Consider the following 22,632-nt stretch of genomic DNA (forward strand, 5'->3'; position numbering starts at 1 on the left):
TGTTAAAAAGAGTGGGGGGAGGGGTTACAGGCTAGTGCAGGATCTAAGGGGGATTAACAAAATAGTTGAGAGTCAGTTCCCCGTAGTGCCTAATCCAGCTGTCATCCTAATGCAAATTCCTCCCACTGCCAAATTTTTCACTGTTATTGACCTCTGCTCCGCTTTCTTTTCGGTACCTCTGCACCCTGACAGCCAATATTTGTTTGCATTCACATACAGAGGAGTCCAATATACGTGGACTCGGTTACCCCAAGGTTTCATAGATAGTCCAAGTATATTTTCTCAGGCTTTGCATGATTGTTTACAGTCTTTCCAACCGGAAAGTGGATCAGTGTTGATACAGTACGTGGATGATCTACTGCTGTGTTCTGATTCATTGGAGGCATCCCTGAAGGATACGAAACAGCTCCTGTTTCATCTTTCAGACACAGGTCACAAGGTCTCCAAAGACAAGTTGCAATTATGCCAAGCTAAGGTAAAATACTTGGGACACTGTCTAACACAAGGACTGAGACACCTGACCGCTGATAGAATCCAAGCCATTAGAGACATGACACTGCCACAAACCCAGCAACAGATCAGGACGTTTTTAGGAATGTGTGGGTATTGCCGTAATTGGATCCCAGGGTTTTCCATATTAGCACTACCTTTGCAGGAAATGGTCTCCTCAAACAAACCTGATCGGATTTCGCATACAGACGAATCCGAAACAGCATTTGAGAGACTCAAACAGTGCCTAACGCAGGCACCAGCATTAGGTATGCCAGACTATGGGAAACCCTTTGAGCTATACGGAACAGAAAGTGCTGGGTGCGCAGCAGGGGTACTAACACAAAAACACGGTGATGCCAGCAGGCCAATTGCATACTACAGCGCGCAGCTAGACACGGTAGCGCGATCCCTCCCCACATGCTTGCGTAGCGTTGCGGCAATAGCATTGCTAGTGACGAAAAGCGAAGATGTCGTGCTAGGCCACAACCTCACAATCCATACACCACATGCGGTATCGGCCTTATTGAATTCTGCCCAAACCAGACATGTCTCATCAGCAAGGTTTACGAGATGGGAATTGGCATTAATGGCCCCAGTAAACATCACCATAAGGAGATGCAGCGCATTAAACCCTGCAACATTTCTCCCAGGTGTGCCTGGACAGGCGCAAAGGGTGGGAGGTGAGAGTGATGGGGAAGGAGGATTTAATGCAAAGGAAGATACACATGATTGTATGGAATATTTGACCCAAAATTTTTCCGCAAGGCCTGACATCAGTGACAATCCACTAGAAGATGCAGAACTCACGTTCTACACGGACGGTAGTTGTCACAGACAGTCAGACTCGGGAGACTTGTGTACTGGATACGCAGTCGTAGATGACCAAGACACCATAGAAGCGGAACCGCTAGGCCCACCTCACTCAGCCCAGGTTGCTGAACTGGTCGCCCTAACCAGAGCATGTGAATTGGCTAAGGGTAAGTCTGCCAATATCTACACCGATTCTAGATACGCGTTCGGGGTAGTCCATGATTTCGGAGCGCTATGGCGTCTCAGAAATTTCATGACGGCAGCTGGTACACCGATAGAAGCCTTTTTATGTGAGCTGCATGCGCTAACAGCGATACAGGAACCCGACAGAGTGGCTGTTATCAAATGTAAAGCACATACATATAGTCAAGACCCAGTATCCCTTGGTAACAGCCGAGCAGACGAAGCTGCAAAGCTTGCAGCTGCTACCCCCATACGGACAGACACCACACAACTGATGGTATTTAATACCATCAACACACAAAAGTTGTGTGAAATGCAGAATTTGTGTTCCACTCAGGAGAAGGCAGTCTGGAAGGCAAAGGGATATGGCCAGGAGTCCTCAGGGCTCTGGACGGATGGACATGGTAAACCAGTGGCCCCCAGGGCATACCTTCCGTGTCTGGCTGAAGCAGCTCACGGGCTGACTCATCTAGGCAAGGAGGGGATGTGCAAATTGGTAAGAGCATACTGGTGCGCCCCAGGATTCTCCTCTCATGCTAGTAAAAGAGCAATGTCATGCCTTACCTGTCTGAGAAAGAATATTGGAAAAGCAATACCAACAGAACCATCCCATATCCCACCTGCCGGCGGCCCTTTCCAAGTAATACAAATTGACTTCATTCAATTACCCCCATGTAGAAATTTGAAATATGTACTTGTTTGCATAGATGTTTTCTCGAATTGGGTCGAAGCTTTTCCAACAGCTACAAATACCGCTATGTTTACAGCTAAGAAAATTGTGCAGGAATTTGTATGTAGATATGGTATCCCTAGAATCATTGAAAGTGATAGGGGTACCCATTTTACAGGTGATGTCTTTCAAGGAATGTGTAAGTTGATGGGAATTGATAGTAAGCTGCACACTCCGTACCGTCCACAGGCGAGTGCGAAGGTCGAAAGAGTGAACAGCACTATTAAAAATAAATTGAGTAAAGTAATGGCAGAGACAGGATTGACGTGGCCAGAAGCTTTACCCATTGTTTTGTATAGTATCAGAACCACTCCCAGGTCCCCTCTTAATCTGTCTCCTTTTGAAATTCTGTTTGGTCGACAACCGCATGTCATAATTAACCCTCAGGATGATTTGAAATGTAACAATGAAGTAACTGTAAAGTACTTAATTAATATGAGTAAGCAGTTGAGGAATCAAAATGATAATCTGAAGTTGGTGATTCCTGATTTACCAGATAGTAATTGTCATGACATTGAACCTGGGGATTATGTAATGATACGAAATTTTCTACGCTCAGGTTGTCTTATTGATAGATGGGAAGGACCATACCAGGTCTTATTGACTAGCACCACAGCATTGAAGGTTGCTGAGAGAGAGACTTGGGTCCATTCATCCCACTGCAAGAAGGTTGCTGATCCAGAGAAGTCCCGTGATAAGGAACAGACGGTAGAGGTTGTATCACTAGAGTGTCTGTTCCAGGAGGACTGAGGCGGCACCTGAGCCTTGAAGACCGAAAGCAGCTGTCGACTCCCCTCTCCCTTTTATTGTTTTCTCCACTTCCCATCCCCTCTCCTTTAAAATTTCTTTTTCCCCCTTCTCATTCTTCTCTATTTCCTCCTCAAAGATGGACTTGCCCCAAGAGACTGTGATCCGGATTTTGATGTTAACCATGATGTTGACCAGAGCAGTCTGTTCCGGCGAGAGTACCATAGAGGTCGAAAGAGGTTCTGGAATGGGTTCCGATTATGATGATGGAGGCGTAGTTTTCCAAGATCAACCAAGCCAACAAGCAAAGGCGAGTATCAGAAAACGATCCGATAGAAGAAATTGTGATGGATTGTTAGCTGAGGAAAATTGTATCTGTAGGCTCTGTGATAATCTGGTTGAAGATGGATGCATAAAGAAATGCCAATCTAGTTTTAATATCCATATGGACCGGCATCCATTGAGTGACTATCACTCCTTAGTGGGTAACGTGTTAAACCAAACAGATTGTTGGGTATGCTCTCAAGTACCTCAGGGTCACAGTAAATCAGGGCTAGTACCATTTCCTTTAACGTTAGGGGAGGTACTTGAGCTAAGTGGTGGGAGACCGGTGGACCGGAGGTTTAACATCTCCAGCCCTCCTAGTTTGAAGCTCCACCAATACCATGTGGATAGGTCCCTCATATGTTTTAACATCTCCAATCCCAGAAAACCGGGAAATTGGGAAGTGTCATGGAGCAACCTTACCATGACCTTTTCACACAGAGCAGATAGAATGCCTACAGATACAGAGCTCGTACGCCACATAGCCAGTAGAGGAAAATCTTTCCGGTATCGATATACCTTAGGAAATAGGATTACTAAAGTTGGAGAGGTATCACCAGGATACTGTGCACATATCGTACAAACCGATACGTGCATTAGACAGATGGAAGAATTAGGGTCAGGAGATTTCACCTGGAAGGTTTGTAACATGGTCATGTCCTTCTCCGTCCCCTATGTTCTCCCCGATGATGCATATTTCATATGTGGGAGAAAGGCGTACAAGTGGCTTGCCCCAAACTCTGAAGGATTGTGTTATATTGGAAAAGTATTGCCTGAAGTAATGACTGTTACACATGACAAAATGAAGGACATACACCGTGGTGCCCAAACTCCTTATACTCACACTCACTACGAGCACCTTGTTAAAAGACAACTGTCAGAAAGGTTAGAGCATCCGGCCTCTGATCTTATCCATGAATCCACCGGGATTCAGGTTCTGGTAGCGTTAGATTTCACTCGCACCGCTCGAGGTGTGATGAATTATAGATACATTTCCGCACTCGCCAATTTGTTAGATAATATCACTGAAATGTATGATGACACGTTTAGATACACTGGAAGAGAACTTCAAGCTTACAAAACAGAACTAGTTCAGCATAGGATGGTTCTTAATTATCTTACAGCAGTAACAGGCGGATATTGTGTTACATTGGCAACACAGTACGGCATAAAGTGTTGCACGTATATCACAAATAGCACCGAGGATCCGGTAGAGGTCATAGACCAAAAGATGGACGATATTCTGCAATTAAAGTGGGAATTTCGTCGAAAACACAATCTCACCCTTGCTGCTGTAGGTAATGAGCTGACTGGTTGGGTGTCATGGTTGAACCCGCGAAATTGGTTCTCCGGTTTAGGAGACTGGGCTCAAGGAGTCATAATGGATGTTGGAAAGTTTCTCCTATGTATTTTGGGTGTCGTTATATCGTTTGGATTGATATTTAGATGCGGGCAGGCTTTAATAAGGTGCAAACAAAGTACAAAAGTGATGAGCTTGAGGAGTGAGGAAACTGTAATTAACCTGGATTTGATTTATGACCCAATGCTAGAAACCATGACGTAATGATGTAATGAGTATACGGTCCGTCTTTCACCCATTTCTATGTTTTCCTCCGAGGTACAAAGACCCACGTAGACGAAGGATTTGATGAGCCAAGGGGCCGACAACGGAAAGATGGAAAGAAGAAGAGCAGACGACCTGATAAACAAGATTTTGATGGACAATGCCATGGGTACCCCAGTTTCCCTAGGAACCTTAAAATCACGATAGCCCAACATTTTTTGTAAATCCATGGACGTTGTATGCTTTACTCACGATTTATGAGCAAAAGCACAAAGAAGAAGACTCCAATCAACTGACACCAATCAAGACCTCAATCGACGAATGTACATTTCCCTGACATAGAATATTATTGCATTTTTCGTAAGTGTTCTTTATCTTCATCTCTACAACCCTCAGGTAACGACACACATAGACGATAGGGAATACAGGCACAGATATCAGCAACCACATACCTCCCCCATTCATGTATCATCAACTAAAATGTGCATCCCCATTTTGTTACAACTGAAAGCCGAAATGAGCTCGGTAAAGTTTGACAGCCCATCCACAGACCTGTACCACAGGATAAGAAGGAATTCAAATGTATACTTCGCAATACCTCGAAGCTTGATTTACCACACGTACGGCACGATGATACATGACCCTCCAAACATGGACTCATACACACATGCTCCTGCTTTCTCACTAGGTCATACCCTCTTCACACCTTCTCCTCTCTCCTCCCCTACCCAACCATGGAAATCAATTAACCCCTGACTTACATTTTTCTCCTTAAATATTTTGTGGCAGTTATTATTGACTGCCAAAGGGTGGACTGTCAAAGTCAGAAAAATGTCTCAATGCACGTTGCCATATTTGCACCGCACACTGGTCCGTGCTGCGCATGCGTACGCTCTCCCGTGGAAGCGCATACCCGCAATAGCGTGCACTCGCACGCGCAGTATGCGCATTTACGGTAGAGTTTATGTGATCGTAGCGTGCGACTCATTAGTTACAAATGTTCACAATTAATGTAGTTTATAGATCATGATCCCTTTGATAGTTTCTGTAAGTTTGGTTAAAGTATAGTGTCCCAGAGCTGAGGAATCCCTCTTTGCATCGTACGAAGGGTTTAACAGGAATCATACTGCAGTGTTTGGTACCCATCGGAAGAGTATTTAATTAGCAATATTCCGGTGTTGGTTTGGAGCGTATTAATCGCTCGTGCGAATAGTTATGGACATAAGAAGTTTATGTCCATTTCTATGATTTGCACATACTCAGGTATGCGGCGGGAAACCCAGTTTCCCACCCACCTGAGCTGTTGGAAATCGTCACAGCCCACCTGTATGAATCACCCTATGACCTTTTGTTATGATGCAGGGCCGAATTCCTTCGGCCAATGGACAATGGGATTGTAGGACCAGGAGATTGCATTGTGTGTGGAGCATAAATAGGCAGGCCGACCACATCCAGCTCTCACTCTCTCATCAACGGTTATCTGCTGATAATCGGGAGCTGGATATCGAGGCGCTGGCGATCATACCCTTTGTGCGTAAGTTCTCTCCATAATCATTGTCTTTCTGCGAGCCAATCTCTCTCTCTCTCTCTCTCTCTCTCTCTCTCTCTCTCTCTCTCTCTCTCTCTCTCTCTCTCTCTCTCTCTCTCTCTCTCTCTCTCTCTCTCTCTCTCCTCTCTCCTCTTTTTTTCTCTTAAATACCTTATAGTATTATAGTATTGTATCGTATTGCATTTAGGTCAGTGTAGTATTGTCTTTTTGTATTTATTGTTTAGTTCTGTGGTTAGGAAGTCTCTGTTATATTGTAGTGTATCATATGTACTGTTATCCCCTTTTACAAGTATTCTAGATATAATACAGTTAATAGGCCTTGGAAACCTAAACCAGTATCTGTGTATTTCCTATAGTGTTAAGTGTTCACTTGAGCGTCGGTGACGCTCAAATAGCTTTTGTAGATAGTCAGGTTACACAAGGTTGCATTTACACCCTGTATTCACATTAAGGTATTCTGTGTATTTCATCGGTATAAGGTTTAACATAAAGGTATAGTGTTGTGAGCGTCTGCATCGCTGGTGACCTCCTCGTGGTCTCTAGCGTACGCTACGTTACAGCGAATCTTTCCCCTAGACATAACCAATAACGTGTCCTGTGATCACTGGGCCGTGAGCGAACGTGACGCTTGAGCGTCTCGCCTACGGCTGAGCGATCGTTACGCAAATAGCGTATCATTACGGTATTTCTTAAATAAACAGCGTACAGTGTTCTTAGCTTCATAAGGGTTGTTTACACGACAAGGAATTTAGCATTGTCACTGATCATACACATGTTACACCTTCTGGATAGAAGAAAATCACACATAAAGGTTTGTAAATTTGTAGGAGAAAAGCCCTGCTTGTATACATTGTAGTAGTGAATACAAGGATATACAGTGGCGGTATGTGTGTCTGATTTTGTTTTTTGGCCCTTTTTTTTTTTTTTTTTTTTCTTCTTCTAAATGTTCTTTCAGAAAGATGCCCAGCTGCTTGGGGCCAATTAACCCTGTTGTGCTGGTGTTTTTCTTTGGTGGGGTGGCAACAGGGGCTACATTTCTAACTAATAGGAACTCTGATAACATAAATTTCTCGGCAGGTCTTAAAATATCTCTATATGATCTGTTGACTCATTCTGTTTGTAATTATGTGAGTATAACAATATATTCTTTACACGTCTTGTAGAGACTGGATCCAATCATATGAACGTCTCTTTGACTCCTAGAAGATGGACAAGGTCAAAGATGGGATAACGGAGCGGATACTACAGTTCACCCTGGAGATCCTCCACTTGCTGACTGGGGAGGTGAGGCATTCTGGGATTGTGACCAAAAGGAAGGCTGCAAAACTCACTAAGTCCTAGTTGTAAAGTCAGGGGGAGTATTTGGTTAGTAGTAAGGCCCTGACAAAATTGTGGCTTCTTTGCTCAACTTCATGGGTGAGTTGGAGGTACAAAAAGAATACACCTTGATTTGAACTTGTACATATGAATTAGATCAAGATATTCTCCCACTCCCACCCCAACACTTGTTTAAGTCTTTGTCCCAGCGATCTACAAGTACCCCCCTCCCCCTTCCCTTGATTCCCCGTGTCGCCAGTTATGTTATCAAGGTGACATAAGATGGAACACGTTTTTCTCATGCCCACCCAGATGGTACATCTCAGCCAACCTTCTAATATACATAGAAACATAGAATTTGACAACAGATAAGAACCACTTGGCCCATCTAGTATGCCCCTTTTTTTTTTTTTTTTTTTTTTTAACCTTTAGTTAACCTCAACCCCATTTGACCCTTAGTTCTTTTGTAAGAATATTCATATACATATCCCATGCATGTTTAAATTGCTCTACTGTCTTAGCCTCAACCATCTCTGGCTGGAGACTACTCCACTCATCCAATACCCTTTCTGTAAGTAAATTTCCCCTGAACCTCCTTACATCTTGGTTTCAGTGCATGTCCTCGTGTTCTCAGACTTCTCTTCCTTTGAAGACTGTCTCCCTCCTGTACGTTGTTAAAACCCTTGATATATTTGAAAGTCTCTATCAGGTCCCCTCTATCCCTTATCTGCTTCAAACTGTACATGTTTAGAACTTTTAGTCTTTCCAGGTAAGTTTTATGCTGTAGACCATGCACCATTTTAGTTGCCTTTCTTCTCAAATGTATTAATATTCTTCTGGAGATATGGCCTCCAGAATTGAACACTGCATTCCAGATGAGGCCGTACCCATAACCTACACAGTGGCATTATTACTTAATTTTTCCTGCTACGGATTACTATGCAACCAAGCATCTGACCAATAATATGCAATTATTTCCACTTTATTTTTTCCTGTTGTTAAATTCCGCACATACAACCTTGTCTTTCTGTATTTAAATTGATAACCTTTCTCCGGGTGAAGAATACCACATAATGAAAATCATTTGTTGCAGACCTGCTTGTGGAAGTAACATATATTGGTCACAGCAAACCCATACGTTTTGAAATAAACAAAGTAAAGTATTTTTTTTATTATTTAGAATTCACTTTTTTTTTCATGGAAATTGTCCCTTGAAAGAGGGAACTTTCTTAAATGGAAATAAGCCAACTTGGTGATTTCTAATAAAGTAGACTATTACTACAATATTTGTGGAAAGTCCATGCTTTCCTTTTCAGCTTGTGTGGTGTTTATTAACCAGTACACATTGAGGAAAATTTACTAAAGCTTCTAAAAATTAAAGGTTTTGATGTTGAGCATAGACTGGATCTTATTGGTTGCCATCATTTGTCTATTTCATCCTAGAAAATGATAGACTGAATCTTATTGGTTGCTATGGGCAACATCACCACTTTCAAATGTTTTGAAGCTTTAGTAAATTTACCCCATTCAGTCTGGTAAAATCTAGGAATGGTGTGTTCTTTCAGAACTACTGTAACAGTCCAATTGTGGTTTTATAAAAAAACAAAAAACAAATTTGTATTTGTAGTGTTGTCCTTCTGTCCCACAGGAGGTTGCTGTCTTCCATCAGCTTCCCTTAGGACACCTGCGTTATGCTTCCACAGATATACCGCCTAAATGAAACTTTCCACCAGCCACCTCTCCATAAAAGAAAGTCCCTCCACAAATCACAAGCATGTCTGAAGGAGAGTGCTTGCATGTGATTGGTGCAGTGACTGCTTTTATGGCAGGGGAAATAACTGTATAAGGATTCAGTATGGGATCCCGGTGGCAGGGCAGCGTGTCCCCTCACGGGCTTGCTACGCTTCCAACACGGGGGGTGGGGTGGCGTGGACCTCGAGATTACGACCGCCGGGTTTCCCTTGGCTGTCGGGATTCCGGCGTCTGTATCCGGACCTCCGGGATCCCAACAGCTGGGAAACTGACTGCTTCCCCTGTGTACGCAGGATGTGCTTTACTGCTTGGTTATACGCCTGCCTCTATAGGTGGTTATAGAGAGCAACAATTACCTCAGATAGAGAAAATACTTATGTGGTTTTACTCCTTTGTTGAGAATAATGGGGTCTATTTACTAAGCCTTGGATGGAGATAAAGTACCAGCCAATCAGCTCCTAACCGCCATGGCACAGGCTGGGTTTGAAAAATGACAATTAGGAGATGATTGGCTGGTAGTTTATCTCTGTCCACTTTATCTCCATCCAAGGCTTAGTAAATAGGCCCCAATGTCTCTAAATATGGTTCTCTTTATATCGCCTACTTGTTGTATTGCATGTCTTTTGTTCTCCCTTCATTCTCGCTGCTTATTAATGCCAACATAAAGGGGAAGATGTACTGAAGCTTCTTAATAGAAAAGGTGAAGTTGCCATAGCAACCAAGCAGAACCTGGCTATCATTTTCTAGAATGTTCCTTGATAAATGACAGAAACAATTTGGTTGGTTTGGGAAACTTCTCCACCTGTCATCTTTAGGTTTGATGTATCTCCCAGATATAAAGCTACTTATGCACATGTATAGCAGCTGGGTATAATGAATAGTTTTTGCCACACCTTGATGGGTTGTTCTTGCTTTTTTTTTTTTTTTGTTCTTTATATATTTTCTTTGTAGGACTACACAGTAGTGAAGAAGTCTGCCAACTTGGTCACGCCCAGTGGTTCCTGTTTATCAGGAGAATGGAGCCGGACCCAGAGTCCCATCACGGACCCTCCACCTCACTCACTGATACATGGGAGAGACAATGAGCAGAAGATCCTGGAACTCACCAACAAGATCATTCAGCTGCTGACTGGAGAGGTGACTGCTGGGAATGGGACATTATACAGTAACAGCAGGGGAGGTGTCTGGGTGATGACTGGAGAGGTGACTGCTGGGAATGGGGCATTATATAGTAACACCATGGAAGGTGTCTGGGTGATGACTGGAGAGGTGACTGCTGGGAATGGGGTATTATACAGTAACACCAGGGGAGGTGTCTGGGTGATGACTGGAGAGGTGACTGCTGGGAATGGGGCATTATACAGTAACACCAGGGGAGGTGTCTGGGTGATGACTGGAGAGGTGACTGCTGGGAATGGGGCATTATACAGTAACACCAGGGGAGGTGTCTGGGTGATGACTGGAGAGGTGACTGCTGGGAATGGGGCATTATACAGTAACACCAGGGGAGGTGTCTGGGTGATGACTGGAGAGGTGACTGCTGGGAATGGGACATTATACAGTAACAGCAGGGGAGGTGTCTGGGTGATGACTGGAGAGGTGACTGCTGGGAATGGGGCATTATATAGTAACACCATGGAAGGTGTCTGGGTGATGACTGGAGAGGTGACTGCTGGGAATGGGGTATTATACAGTAACACCAGGGGAGGTGTCTGGGTGATGACTGGAGAGGTGACTGCTGGGAATGGGACATTATACAGTAACACCAGGGGAGTGTCTGGGTGATGACTGGAGAGGTGACTGCTGGGAATGGGACATTATACAGTAACACCAGGGGAGGTGTCTGGGTGATGACTGGAGAGGTGACTGCTGGGAATGGGGCATTATACAGTAACACCAGGGGAGGTGTCTGGGTGATGACTGGAGAGGTGACTGCTGGGAATGGGACATTATACAGTAACACCAGGGGAGGTGTCTGGGTGATGACTGGAGAGGTGACTGCTGGGAATGGGGCGTTATACAGTAACACCAGGGGAGGTGTCTGGGTGATGACTGGAGAGGTGACTGCTGGGAATGGGGCGTTATACAGTAACACCAGGGGAGGTGTCTGGGTGATGACTGGAGAGGTGACTGCTGGGAATGGGACATTATACAGTAACACCAGGGGAGGTGTCTGGGTGATGACTGGAGAGGTGACTGCTGGGAATGGGACATTATACAGTTACACCAGGGGAGGTGTCTGGGTGATGACTGGAGAGGTGACTGCTGGGAATGGGGCGTTATACAGTAACACCAGGGGAGGTGTCTGGGTGATGACTGTGTCATTGTGTGTGTCAGGTTCCTATAACATAATAGAATCCATGTATTATTTATGTAGTAATAATATTATTCAACAACACATTGGTGTTATTCTGGGGAATGAATAATTTTGTCCAGAATCCAAGTCCCAATAGTATAATTTAATGAGGTAGAGAAGAATGCGTCCCCCAGATTCTCACCAACGTTTTCAGGGGTTCCTTCATGTTTCCTTTAAGGTAATACCCTTACTCTTGGGATGGTAACAGAGTGCCTTTCAGTCCATCTTTACTACTGCCTATTTCCTCTCACAGACTGTATATTCTCTCATCAGGGACCAGGTCACAGCAGATAAATGTACCCAAAAGATAAAGTTGATCTAGTGGTTCCCAAACTTTCTTGAATCACCGCGCCTTATATTCTCAGCATTGTTTCCACGGCTCCTCTAGGCCAAAGATTTCTTAAGGAAAAATTCAGTGAACTTTAGGAAATCAAGTAAATTGTGCTTCCCTGTGATCCTTAGGCCCGGTTATGTTGTGGTGGTGGACAGGGCTGCGCTTCTGGATGTCCACATATTTTATGATAGGCAAAACCAGAGCTGGTGGCTACCAATCACACTGACCATAAATTATTTGATTTGGTCCTTGACCACCGACCTGTGGTACCCCGGCACCCAGTCTCAGAACCACGGTTTTAGTGTAATACTATTTATTATAATTTCTCTGACGTCCTAAGTGGATGCTGGGGACTCCGTCAGGACCATGGGGGAATAGCGGCTCCGCAGGAGACAGGGCACAAAAGTAAAAGCTTTAGGATCAGGTGGTGTGCACTGGCTCCTCCCCCTATGACCCTCCTCCAAGCCTCAGTTAGGTTAAGTTAGGTTTTTGTGCCCGGCCGAGAAGGGTGCAATCTAGGTGGCTCTCCTAAAGAGCTGCTTAGAGTAAAAGTTTTATTAGGTTTTTTATTTTCAGTGAGTCCTGCTGGCAACAGGCTCACTGCAACGAGGGACTTAGGGGAGAAGAAGTGAACTCACCTGCGTGCAGGATGGATTGGCTTCTTAGGCTACTGGACACTAGCTCCAGAGGGACGATCACAGGTACAGCCTGGATGGGTCACCGGAGCCGCGCCGCCGACCCCCTTGCAGATGCTGAAGAGAGAAGAGGTCCAGAAATCGGCGGCTGAAGACTTCTCAGTCTTCATGAGGTAGCGCACAGCACTGCAGCTGTGCGCCATTGCTCTCAGCACACTTCACACCAACGGTCACTGAGGGTGCAGGGCGCTGGGGGGGGCGCCCTGGGCAGCAATGAAAGTACCTATACTGGCTAAAAATACATCACATATAGCCTCTGGGGCTATAAGGATGTATTTAACCCCTGCCAGGTTGTCAGAAAAACGGGAGAAGAAGCCCGCCGAAAAGGGGGCGGGGCCTATTCTCCTCAGCACACAGCGCCATTTTCCCTCACAGAACTGCTGGTGGGAAGGCTCCCAGGCTCTCCCCTGCACTGCACTACAGAAACAGGGTTAAAACAGAGAGGGGGGGCACTTATTTGGTGATATGATTATATATTAAGATGCTATAAGGGAAAACACTTATATAAAGGTTGTCCCTGTATAATTATAGCGTTTTGGTGTGTGCTGGCAAACTCTCCCTCTGTCTCCCCAAAGGGCTAGTGGGGTCCTGTCCTCTATCAGAGCATTCCATGTGTGTGTGCTGTTTGTCGGTACGTGTGTGTCGACATGTATGAGGACGATGTTGGTGAGGAGGCGGAGCAATTGCCTGTAATGGTGATGTCACTCTCTAGGGAGTCGACACCGGAATGGATGGCTTATTTAGGGAATTACGTGATAATGTCAACACGCTGCAAGGTCGGTTGACGACATGAGACGGCCGGCAAACAAATTAGTACCTGTCCAGGCGTCTCAAACACCGTCAGGGGCTTTAAAACGCCCATTTACCTCAGTCGGTCGACACAGACACTGACTCCAGTGTCGACGGTGAAGAAACAAACGTATTTTCCTTTAGGGCCACACGTTACATGTTAAGGGCAATGAAGGAGGTGTTACATATTTCTGATACTACAAGTACCACAAAAAAAGGGTATTATGTGGGGTGTGAAAAAACTACCTGTAGTTTTTCCTGAATCAGATAAATTAAATGAAGTGTGTGATGATGCGTGGGTTTCCCCCGATAGAAAATTATTGGCGGTATACCTTTTCCTGCCAGAAGTTAGGGCGCGTTGGGAAACGCCCCTTAGGGTGGATAAGGCGCTCACACGCTTATCACAAGTGGCGTTACCGTCTCCAGATACGGCCGCCCTCAAGGAGCCAGCTGATAGGAGGCTGGAAAATATCCTAAAAAGTATATACACACATACTGGTGTTATACTGCGACCAGCGATCGCCTCAGCCTGGATGTGCAGCGCTGGGGTGGCTTGGTCGGATTCCCTGACTGAAAATATTGATACCCTGGACAGGGACAGTATATTATTGACTATAGAGCATTTAAAGGATGCATTTCTATATATGCGAGATGCACAGAGGGATATTTGCACTCTGGCATCAAGAGTAAGTGCGATGTCCATATCTGCCAGAAGATGTTTATGGACACGACAGTGGTCAGGTGATGCAGATTCCAAACGGCACATGGAAGTATTGCCGTATAAAGGGGAGGAGTTATTTGGGGTCGGTCCATCGGACCTGGTGGCCACGGCAACAGCTGGAAAATCCACCTTTTTTACCCCAAGTCACATCTCAGCAGAAAAAGACACCGTCTTTTCAGCCTCAGTCCTTTCGTCCCCATAAGGGCAAGCGGGCAAAAGGCCAGTCATATCTGCCCAGGGATAGAGGAAAGGGAAGAAGACTGCAGCATGCAGCCCATTCCCAGGAACAGAAGCCCTCCACCGCTTCTACCAAGTCCTCAGCATGACGCTGGGGCCGTACAAGCGGACTCAGGTGCGGTGGGGGGTCGTCTCAAGAGTTTCAGCACGCAGTGGGCTCACTCGCAAGTGGACCCCTGGAGCCTACAAGTAGTATCCCAGGGGTACAGATTGGAAATTCGAGACGTCTCCCCCTCGCAGGTTCCTGAAGTCTGCTTTACCAACGTCTCCCTCCGACAGGGAGGCAGTATTGGAAACAATTCACAAGCTGTATTCCCAGCAGGTGATAATCAAAGTACCCCTCCTACAACAAGGAAAGGGGTATTATTCCACACTATATTGTGGTACTGAAGCCAGACGGCTCGGTGAGACCTATTCTAAATCTGAAATATTTGAACACTTACATACAAAGGTTCAAATCAAGATGGAGTCACTCAGAGCAGTGATAGCGAACCAGGAAGAAGGGGACTATATGGTGTCCCTGGACATCAGGGATGCTTACCTCCATGTCCAAATTTGCCCTTCTCACCAAGGGTACCTCAGGTTCGTGGTACAGAACTGTCACTATCAGTTTCAGACGCTGCCGTTTGGATTGTCCACGGCACCCCGGGTCTTTACCAAGGTAATGGCCGAAATGATGATTCTTCTTCAAAGAAAAGGCGTCTTAATTATCCCTTACTTGGACGATCTCCTGATAAGGGCAAGGTCCAGAGAACAGTTGGAGGTCGGAGTAGCACTATCTCAAGTAGTTCTACGACAGCACGGGTGGATTCTAAATATTCCAAAATCGCAGCTGTTTCCGACGACACGTCTGCTGTTCCTAGGGATGATTCTGGACACAGTCCAGAAAAGGGTGTTTCTCCCGGAGAAGAAAGCCAGGGAGTTATCCGAGCTAGTCAGGAACCTCCTAAAACCAGGAAAAGTGTCAGTGCATCATTGCACAAGGGTCCTGGGAAAAATGGTGGCTTCTTACGAAGCGATTCCATTCGGCAGATTTCACGCAAGAACTTTTCAGTGGGATCTGCTGGAAAAATGGTCCGGATCGCATCTTCAGATGCATCAGCGGATAACCCTGTCTCCAAGGACAAGGGTGTTTCTTCTGCGGTGGCTGCAGAGTGCTCATCTATTAAAGGGCCGCAGATTCGGCATTCAGGACTGGGTCCTGGTGACCACGGATGCCAGCCTGAGAGGCTGGGGAGCAGTCACACAGGGAAAAAATTTCCAGGGAGTGTGATATAGTCTGGAGACTTCTCTCCACATAAATATACTGGAGCTAAGGGCAATTTACAATGCTCTAAGCTTAGCAAGACCTCTGCTTCAAGGTCAGCCGGTATTGATCCAGTGGGACAACATCACGGCAGTCGCCCACGTAAACAGACAGGGCGGCACAAGAAGCAGGAGGGCAATGGCAGAAACTGCAAGGATTCTTCGCTGGGCGGAAAATCATGTGATAACACTGTCAGCAGTGTTCATTCCGGGAGTGGACAACTGGGAAGCAGACTTCCTCAGCAGGCACGACCTCCACCCGGGAGAGTGGGGACTTCATCGGGAAGTCTTCCACATGATTGTGAACCGTTGGGAAAGACCAAAGGTGGACATGATGGCGTCCCGCCTGAACAAAAAACTGGACAGGTATTGCGCCAGGTCAAGAGACCCTCAGGCAATAGCTGTGGACGTTCTGGTAACACCGTGGGTGTACCAGTCGGTGTATGTGTTCCCTCCTCTGCTTCTCATACCCAAGGTACTGAGAATTATAAGACGTAGAGGAGTAAGAACTATACTCGTGGCTCCGGATTGGCCAAGAAGGACTTGGTACCCGGAACTTCAAGAAATGCTCACAGAGGACTCATGGCCTCTGCCGCTAAGAAGGGACTTGCTTCAGCAAGTACCATGTCTGTTCCAAGACTTACCGCGGCTGCGTTTGACGGCATGGCGGTGGAACGCCGGATCCTAAGGGAAAAAGGCATTCCGGAAGAGGTCATTCCTACCCTGGTCAAAGCCAGGAAGGAGGTGACCGCACAACATTATCATCACATGTGGCGAAAATATGTTGCGTGGTGTGAGGCCAGGAAGGCCCCACGAAGAAATTTCAACTCGGTCGATTCCTGCATTTCCTGCAAGCAGGAGTGTCTATGGGCCTCAAATTGGGGTCCATTAAGGTTCAAATTTCGGCCCTGTCAATTTTCTTCCAGAAAAAATTGGCTTCAGTTCCTGAAGTCCAGAAGTTTGTCAAGGGAGTACTGCATATACAACCCCCTTTTGTGCCTCCAGTGGCACTGTGGGATCTCAACGTAGTTCTGGGATTCCTCAAATCACACATGGAAAGTGACCATGCTGTTGGCCCTGGCCTCGGCCAGGCGAGTGTCAGAATTGGCGGCTTTGTCTCACAAAGCCCATATCTGATTGTCCATTCGGACAGGGCAGAGCTGCGGACTCGTCCCCAGTTTCTCCCTAAGGTGGTGTCAGCGTTTCACCTGCACCAGCTTATTGTGGTACCTGCGGCTACTAGGGACTTGGAGGACTCCAAGTTGCTAGATGTTGTCAGGGCCCTGAAAATATAGGTTTCCAGGACGGCTGGAGTCAGGAAAACTGACTTGCTGTTATCCTGCAGGCACCCAAAAAACTGGGTGCTCTTGCTTCTAAGCAGACGATTGCTAGTTGGATGTGTAGTACAATTCAGCTTGCACATTCTGTGGCAGGCCTGCCACAGCCAAAATATGTAAATGCCCATTCCACAAGGAAGGTGGGCTCATCTTGGGCGGCTGCCCGAGGGGTCTCGGCTTTACAACTTTGCCGAGCTGCTACTTGGTCAGGGGCACACCCTGGCTGAGGAGGACCTGGAGTTCTCTCATTCGGTGCTGCAGAGTCATCCGCACTCTCCCGCCCGTTTGGGAGCTTTGGTATAATCCCCATGGTCCTGACGGAGTCCCCAGCATCCACTTAGGACGTCAGAGAAAATAAGAATTTACTTACCGATAATTCTATTTCTCGTAGTCCGTAGTGGATGCTGGGCGCCCATCCCAAGTGCGGATTGTCTGCAATACTTGTACATAGTTATTGTTACAAAAATCGGGTTATTATTGTTGTGAGCCATCTTTTCAGAGGCTCCGCTGTTATCATGCTGTTAACTGGGTTCAGATCACAGGTTGTACAGTGTGATTGGTGTGGCTGGTATGAGTCTTACCCGGGATTCAAAATCCTTCCTTATTGTGTACGCTCGTCCGGGCACAGTATCCTAACTGAGGCTTGGAGGAGGGTCATAGGGGGAGGAGCCAGTGCACACCACCTGATCCTAAAGCTTTTACTTTTGTGCCCTGTCTCCTGCGGAGCCGCTATTCCCCCATGGTCCTGACGGAGTCCCCAGCATCCACTACGGACTACGAGAAATAGAATTATCGGTAAGTAAATTCTTATTTTAAAGATCAAATAGAAAAAAACGCATACATAGAAAATAAATGAATCCTGTCACACAAAGCCACAGCAGTTGTACAGGCGGGATCAGTATGTTATCCCGACGCACTGGATGCCGATAGTCATTATACCGACATCTGCATCTTGAGCAGTGGAATGCTGGCAGGGGGGCTAGCTCAACAAAGCCCCTTGCGGGCTCGGTGGCAAGTTACGCTCGCCACAGGTTCTATTCTCCCGTTATGGGTGTCATGGACACCCATAGAGGGGGAATCGCCTACCTCGCCAGTATACCGGCAGCGGTATGGTAAACCAGTTGGGATCCCGGCATCGGTATTGTGACAGCCGGGATCCCGATGAGCAGTATGCTGACCGCTTACTGTACAGACTGCCTACCAAAGAGCCATGGCTCTCAACATACTCTCCTGCCCAGAGTTACTCCAGCGAAAGTCCATATGGGGTATTACAAAGCATCGGGTACTTACACCCATCAATAGTCAAGAAGAAAAAGGAAAAACAACTCTTTGGGGCACTCGGTGTATGAAGTAAAGAAAATTTAACTTTTTAAAAGTTACGTTTTAACTCTTTCATAGACTGAGTGCCCAAAACAGAGCGGTTTTTATTTTATTTTATTTTTTTAATCCCCTTTCCTTTTTTCTTGACTATTGACAATATTTTTTATTTTCTGGGTGCACCCCCACCTGTTACATTGGATAAACACATAGTAGTTTGTCCTTTTCTGATGTGGATTGTCCTATGACTCAATTCTCAACACCCTGATCTGAATAGCTGTGCTCGTTGTCTGTTTTCCACCCCCCACCCTCACCCTCCTCCTGTAAAATATAACTTACACCTATTGCCCTGATGATGATTTTTTTTTTTTTTTTAATTAAAGTTTCAAGCTATATAAAGTATGAAGTGGGGGAAGGGGGGGGATACAGAGAGAAGAAAAAGGGAGGGAAGGGGGCATGTATACATAAAGTTCCACAGAGAGAAAATACAACCTGACACAATCAGCATAGTTAAACGGCAACATCTGCTTAGTGAGGTCCTCAACAACAAGGCCACATTGCCAGACCAATTCAAAGTATACATAATATATTAAAACAGAAACAGCACCAATTAACAGTGGAAAAATTGAGATACGCTAAGGAAAAAGCCAAACAATAGATATAAATTTAAATATTAAAAAAAATACAAAGAAAGCCCACACAGTATGCCTGGAGATGGTACAACAGGAATACCCTATAGGTGCTCTAGATTTAATAAACGTTTAAATTCTCAAGCGAGAATAGATGCTCTATATGCAACCCAGGGAGACCATTTGGTTAACTGTTAAGTTGTTTTTGAGTATGACAGCCCTGCAGTCTCAAATTCAAAATGCGTTTGAACTTCATGTTCAATTGCGGGGATCGTGGGAATTAATGAGGTTCGCCAATATTTGGCTAGGAAAAGTTTTGTGGATGCTAGAATATGACCTAGGACATATCTGTCATTGAGATGAATGCAGTCCGGAAACAGATGGAGTAACGCTATTTTAGGATGGGGAGATATCGGGGTTCCCAAAAGTTTGGAAATGAGGTCAAATACTCTAGACCAGGCATTCCTAACAGCGGTCCTCAAGGCACACCAACAGTGCAGGTTTTAGTGATATCCAGGCTTGAACACAGGTGACTTAATTAGTACCTTAGTTATTTTGATTTAACCATCTGTGCTGGAGCCTGGATATCACTAAAACCTGCACTGTTGGTTTGCCTTGAGGACCGTGGTTGGGAATGCCTGCTCTAGACCAATGGCTAGCAACCAGGGGGCACAACCAGAAAATATGGAAAAGAGTTCCCACACTTCCACATTGTCGCCAACAGGTATTAGAAGTAGTAGGCCACATAGTGTGTAAGAGGGCAGGAGTAAGGTATTGGCGGTGAAGAAGCTTGTGGGATTGGCATTTAGAGGCATGAAAACATAAGTGGTATACTGTCTGCCATTCACCCTCTGTCAGGAGACAAGCCAAGTCGGATTCCCACTTAATTTGGTAAGGAAACTTAGCTGGTTGTTGAGGACAAACCAGGATATCATACCATCAGGAGATGGCACCTTTAGAGACCGCTTTACAAATTTTATTCTGTAGAAATTTAGGAATTCACAGTACCTAATGGTTTACAAACACTTTGTAGCCAATGGCGCAGTTGGAGATATTTATAAAAATCCTTACTAGAAATACTGTATTTAGAATGAAGGGTTGCAAAGGGAACCAAGGAGCCAGCTTCCGTCACATCACTTAAAGTAGAAATACACCGGGAGATCCATGAATCAAATGATAGGTCAGGAATTAAATGTGCTAAAGCCAACAGTGAAAGTTCCAGGGATGGGAGGATAACTTCCGGCAACTTAGATACTAGAGAAAGCCATGATTTACGCATAGAATGAACTACCAAGGAACGGTCATTTAGACTCAGTCCCGCTGTTGCGGGCAACCACAGTATATCAGGTAAGGGGACAGGTGACAGCAAGCCCCTCTCAAGGAGAACCGAAGATTTATCGGTACAATCCTCGAACCAAGCACCTAACTGGGCCAGGAAACTTGCTACTTGATAGGAATATAAATCGGGATAAGCTAAACCACCTTTAGATTTTGGTAGAGACATTCTACTACGGGGAAGTCTGGGCTTCTTGCCTTTCCAGACATACTTAATAAGAGCCGAGTTAAATTTGGTCAGCAAAGATTTAGGCAAAAGAATAGGAATAGTCCAAAATAAATACAGTAATTTGGGAAGCAGAACCATTTTCAGAGCATTAATACGGCCTAACCACGATATATTGAGTAGCGCCCAGTCATTTGTCATAGACGAAAATTTGTGTAGCAGCGGGGGATAGTTGCAAGCTATGAGATCTGAAACTCTGAGGGAGAAATCTGGATTCCCAGATACAGGTTGAGTATCCCATATCCAAATATTCCGAAATACGGACTTTTTTGAGTGAGCGTGAGATAGTGAAATCTTTGTTTTTTGATGGCTCAATGTACACAAACTTTGTTTAATACACAAAGTTATTAAAAATATTGTATTAAATGTCCTTCAGGCTGTGTGTATAAGGTGTATATGAAACATAAATGAATTGTGTGAATGTAGACACACTTTGTTTAATGCACAGTTATAAAAAATATTGGCTAAAATGACCATCAGGCTGTGTGTATAAGGTGTATATGAAACATAAATGCATTCTGTGCTTAGATTTAGGTCCCATCACCATGATATCTCATTATGGTATACAATTATTCCAAAATACGGAAAAATCCCATATCCAAAATACCTCTGGTCCCAAGCATTTTGGATAAGGGAGACTCAACCTGTACTTCAAGCTTCCATCCTGCCAGGCGTAATCATATTCGGCTTTTAACAGGGCGAGTAAATCGGCGGGAAAGTTAATTGGAATTGCCTCTGTTTTGGAGCGATTTAGCTTATAATATCAGACAGAGGAGTATTCAAATAGTATTGTAAAGTGACCGATTAGTGGGTGAGACTTTAAGTTTACCTTCCAGGCCAGCTAGTCACTTTTCAACGGCTTTCAGACGTTCATGCAATGCCCTACGATGACTAGCCGCGGACTGGATTATAGAGCCCCTCACGACTGCCTTCAAAGCACACCAATGGGTAGGGTTGCCACCTCATGCCTTTAATCCTGGAGACCTGTGATTTACACAGGTTTTGTGGCTGATTAAATTCAAGCCTGCATTCCACCTGGTTTTAATCAGCCACAGAACCTGTATTATTCAGAGGTCTCCAGGATTAAAGGGATGAGGTGGCAACCCTACCAATGGGTGAAGCGAGAAGTGTCAGCTGGGAAATTAGTTTCTAGGTACAGGGTTAACGATTGCAAAATACGTGTTTTAGAATCGGCATCATTCAAAAGCTACTCGCCAGGGACGAGGGGGGATTTGAGCCGAGGACCGGTCCCGTCCTCATCAATAAAGCTGAATGGTGAGACCAGGGGACTGGCATGATGGAAGCTTTTGTAATCTGTTGGAGAGTCCATTTATCAGACAAAGAAATATCAATTATGTACAGGTGAGTAGAAGGTGTAATCTCTACAAGTCGGAATCCGGGCTCTGCATACATCATAGAGATCGTATTCGTGTAGAATACATCTAAAGACCTGAGACTGGTCTCTGGGAGGGGTAGATTTCAGCGGGCAGTGTGTCGAGGATTTATCCATAAACGGGTGTAGAACTAAATTAAAGTCCCCCAATATGATCAGTGAACCTGACAGGGAGGCACGAAGGGTCTTGCAGAATTTCCTAATGAATGGGATTTGTTTAGTATTCGGGGCATAAACCTGCTACAATCGCAGTAGTTTATCTTCCAAGGTACCCACAAGGATTAAGTATCGGCCATCAGAGTCCTTAATCTGTTTCTTCAACACAAACTGGCAGTATTGCGAGAACAAAATGGCCACACCTGCTTTTTTCTTAGGGCCACCCTGATGTGTTTTGATTGTTGTAAAGTGTTTCTTCAAGTGGATTCTAAAGATTGTAGAGGTTGAAACTTGTTATGGTGACTTTCTTATTACGATATACACTTTTTGTTTT

At 45.2% G+C, this 22,632-nt stretch overlaps 1 protein-coding gene across 2 annotated transcripts in view; it reads left to right on the forward strand.

Annotated features, from left to right (window-relative positions):
- LOC135054906 (gastrula zinc finger protein XlCGF57.1-like) overlaps positions 1–22,632 on the forward strand; it is a 55,701-nt gene that overhangs the window by 27,442 nt on the left and 5,627 nt on the right. The window contains exons 2-3 of one of the 2 annotated variants that reach the window (XM_063958368.1): positions 7,563–7,683; positions 10,420–10,605. In XM_063958368.1, the coding sequence (XP_063814438.1) occupies positions 7,606–7,683; positions 10,420–10,605 (264 nt within the window). In that variant the 5' untranslated portion in view covers positions 7,563–7,605. Of the gene's footprint in view, positions 1–7,562; positions 7,684–10,419; positions 10,606–22,632 lie in introns of those variants that run through there. The other variant, XM_063958369.1, reaches the window with a different exon arrangement.

Source organism: Pseudophryne corroboree, chromosome 3 (genome assembly GCF_028390025.1).
Source record: "Pseudophryne corroboree isolate aPseCor3 chromosome 3, aPseCor3.hap2, whole genome shotgun sequence".
Classification (NCBI taxonomy): Eukaryota; Metazoa; Chordata; class Amphibia; order Anura; family Myobatrachidae; genus Pseudophryne; species Pseudophryne corroboree.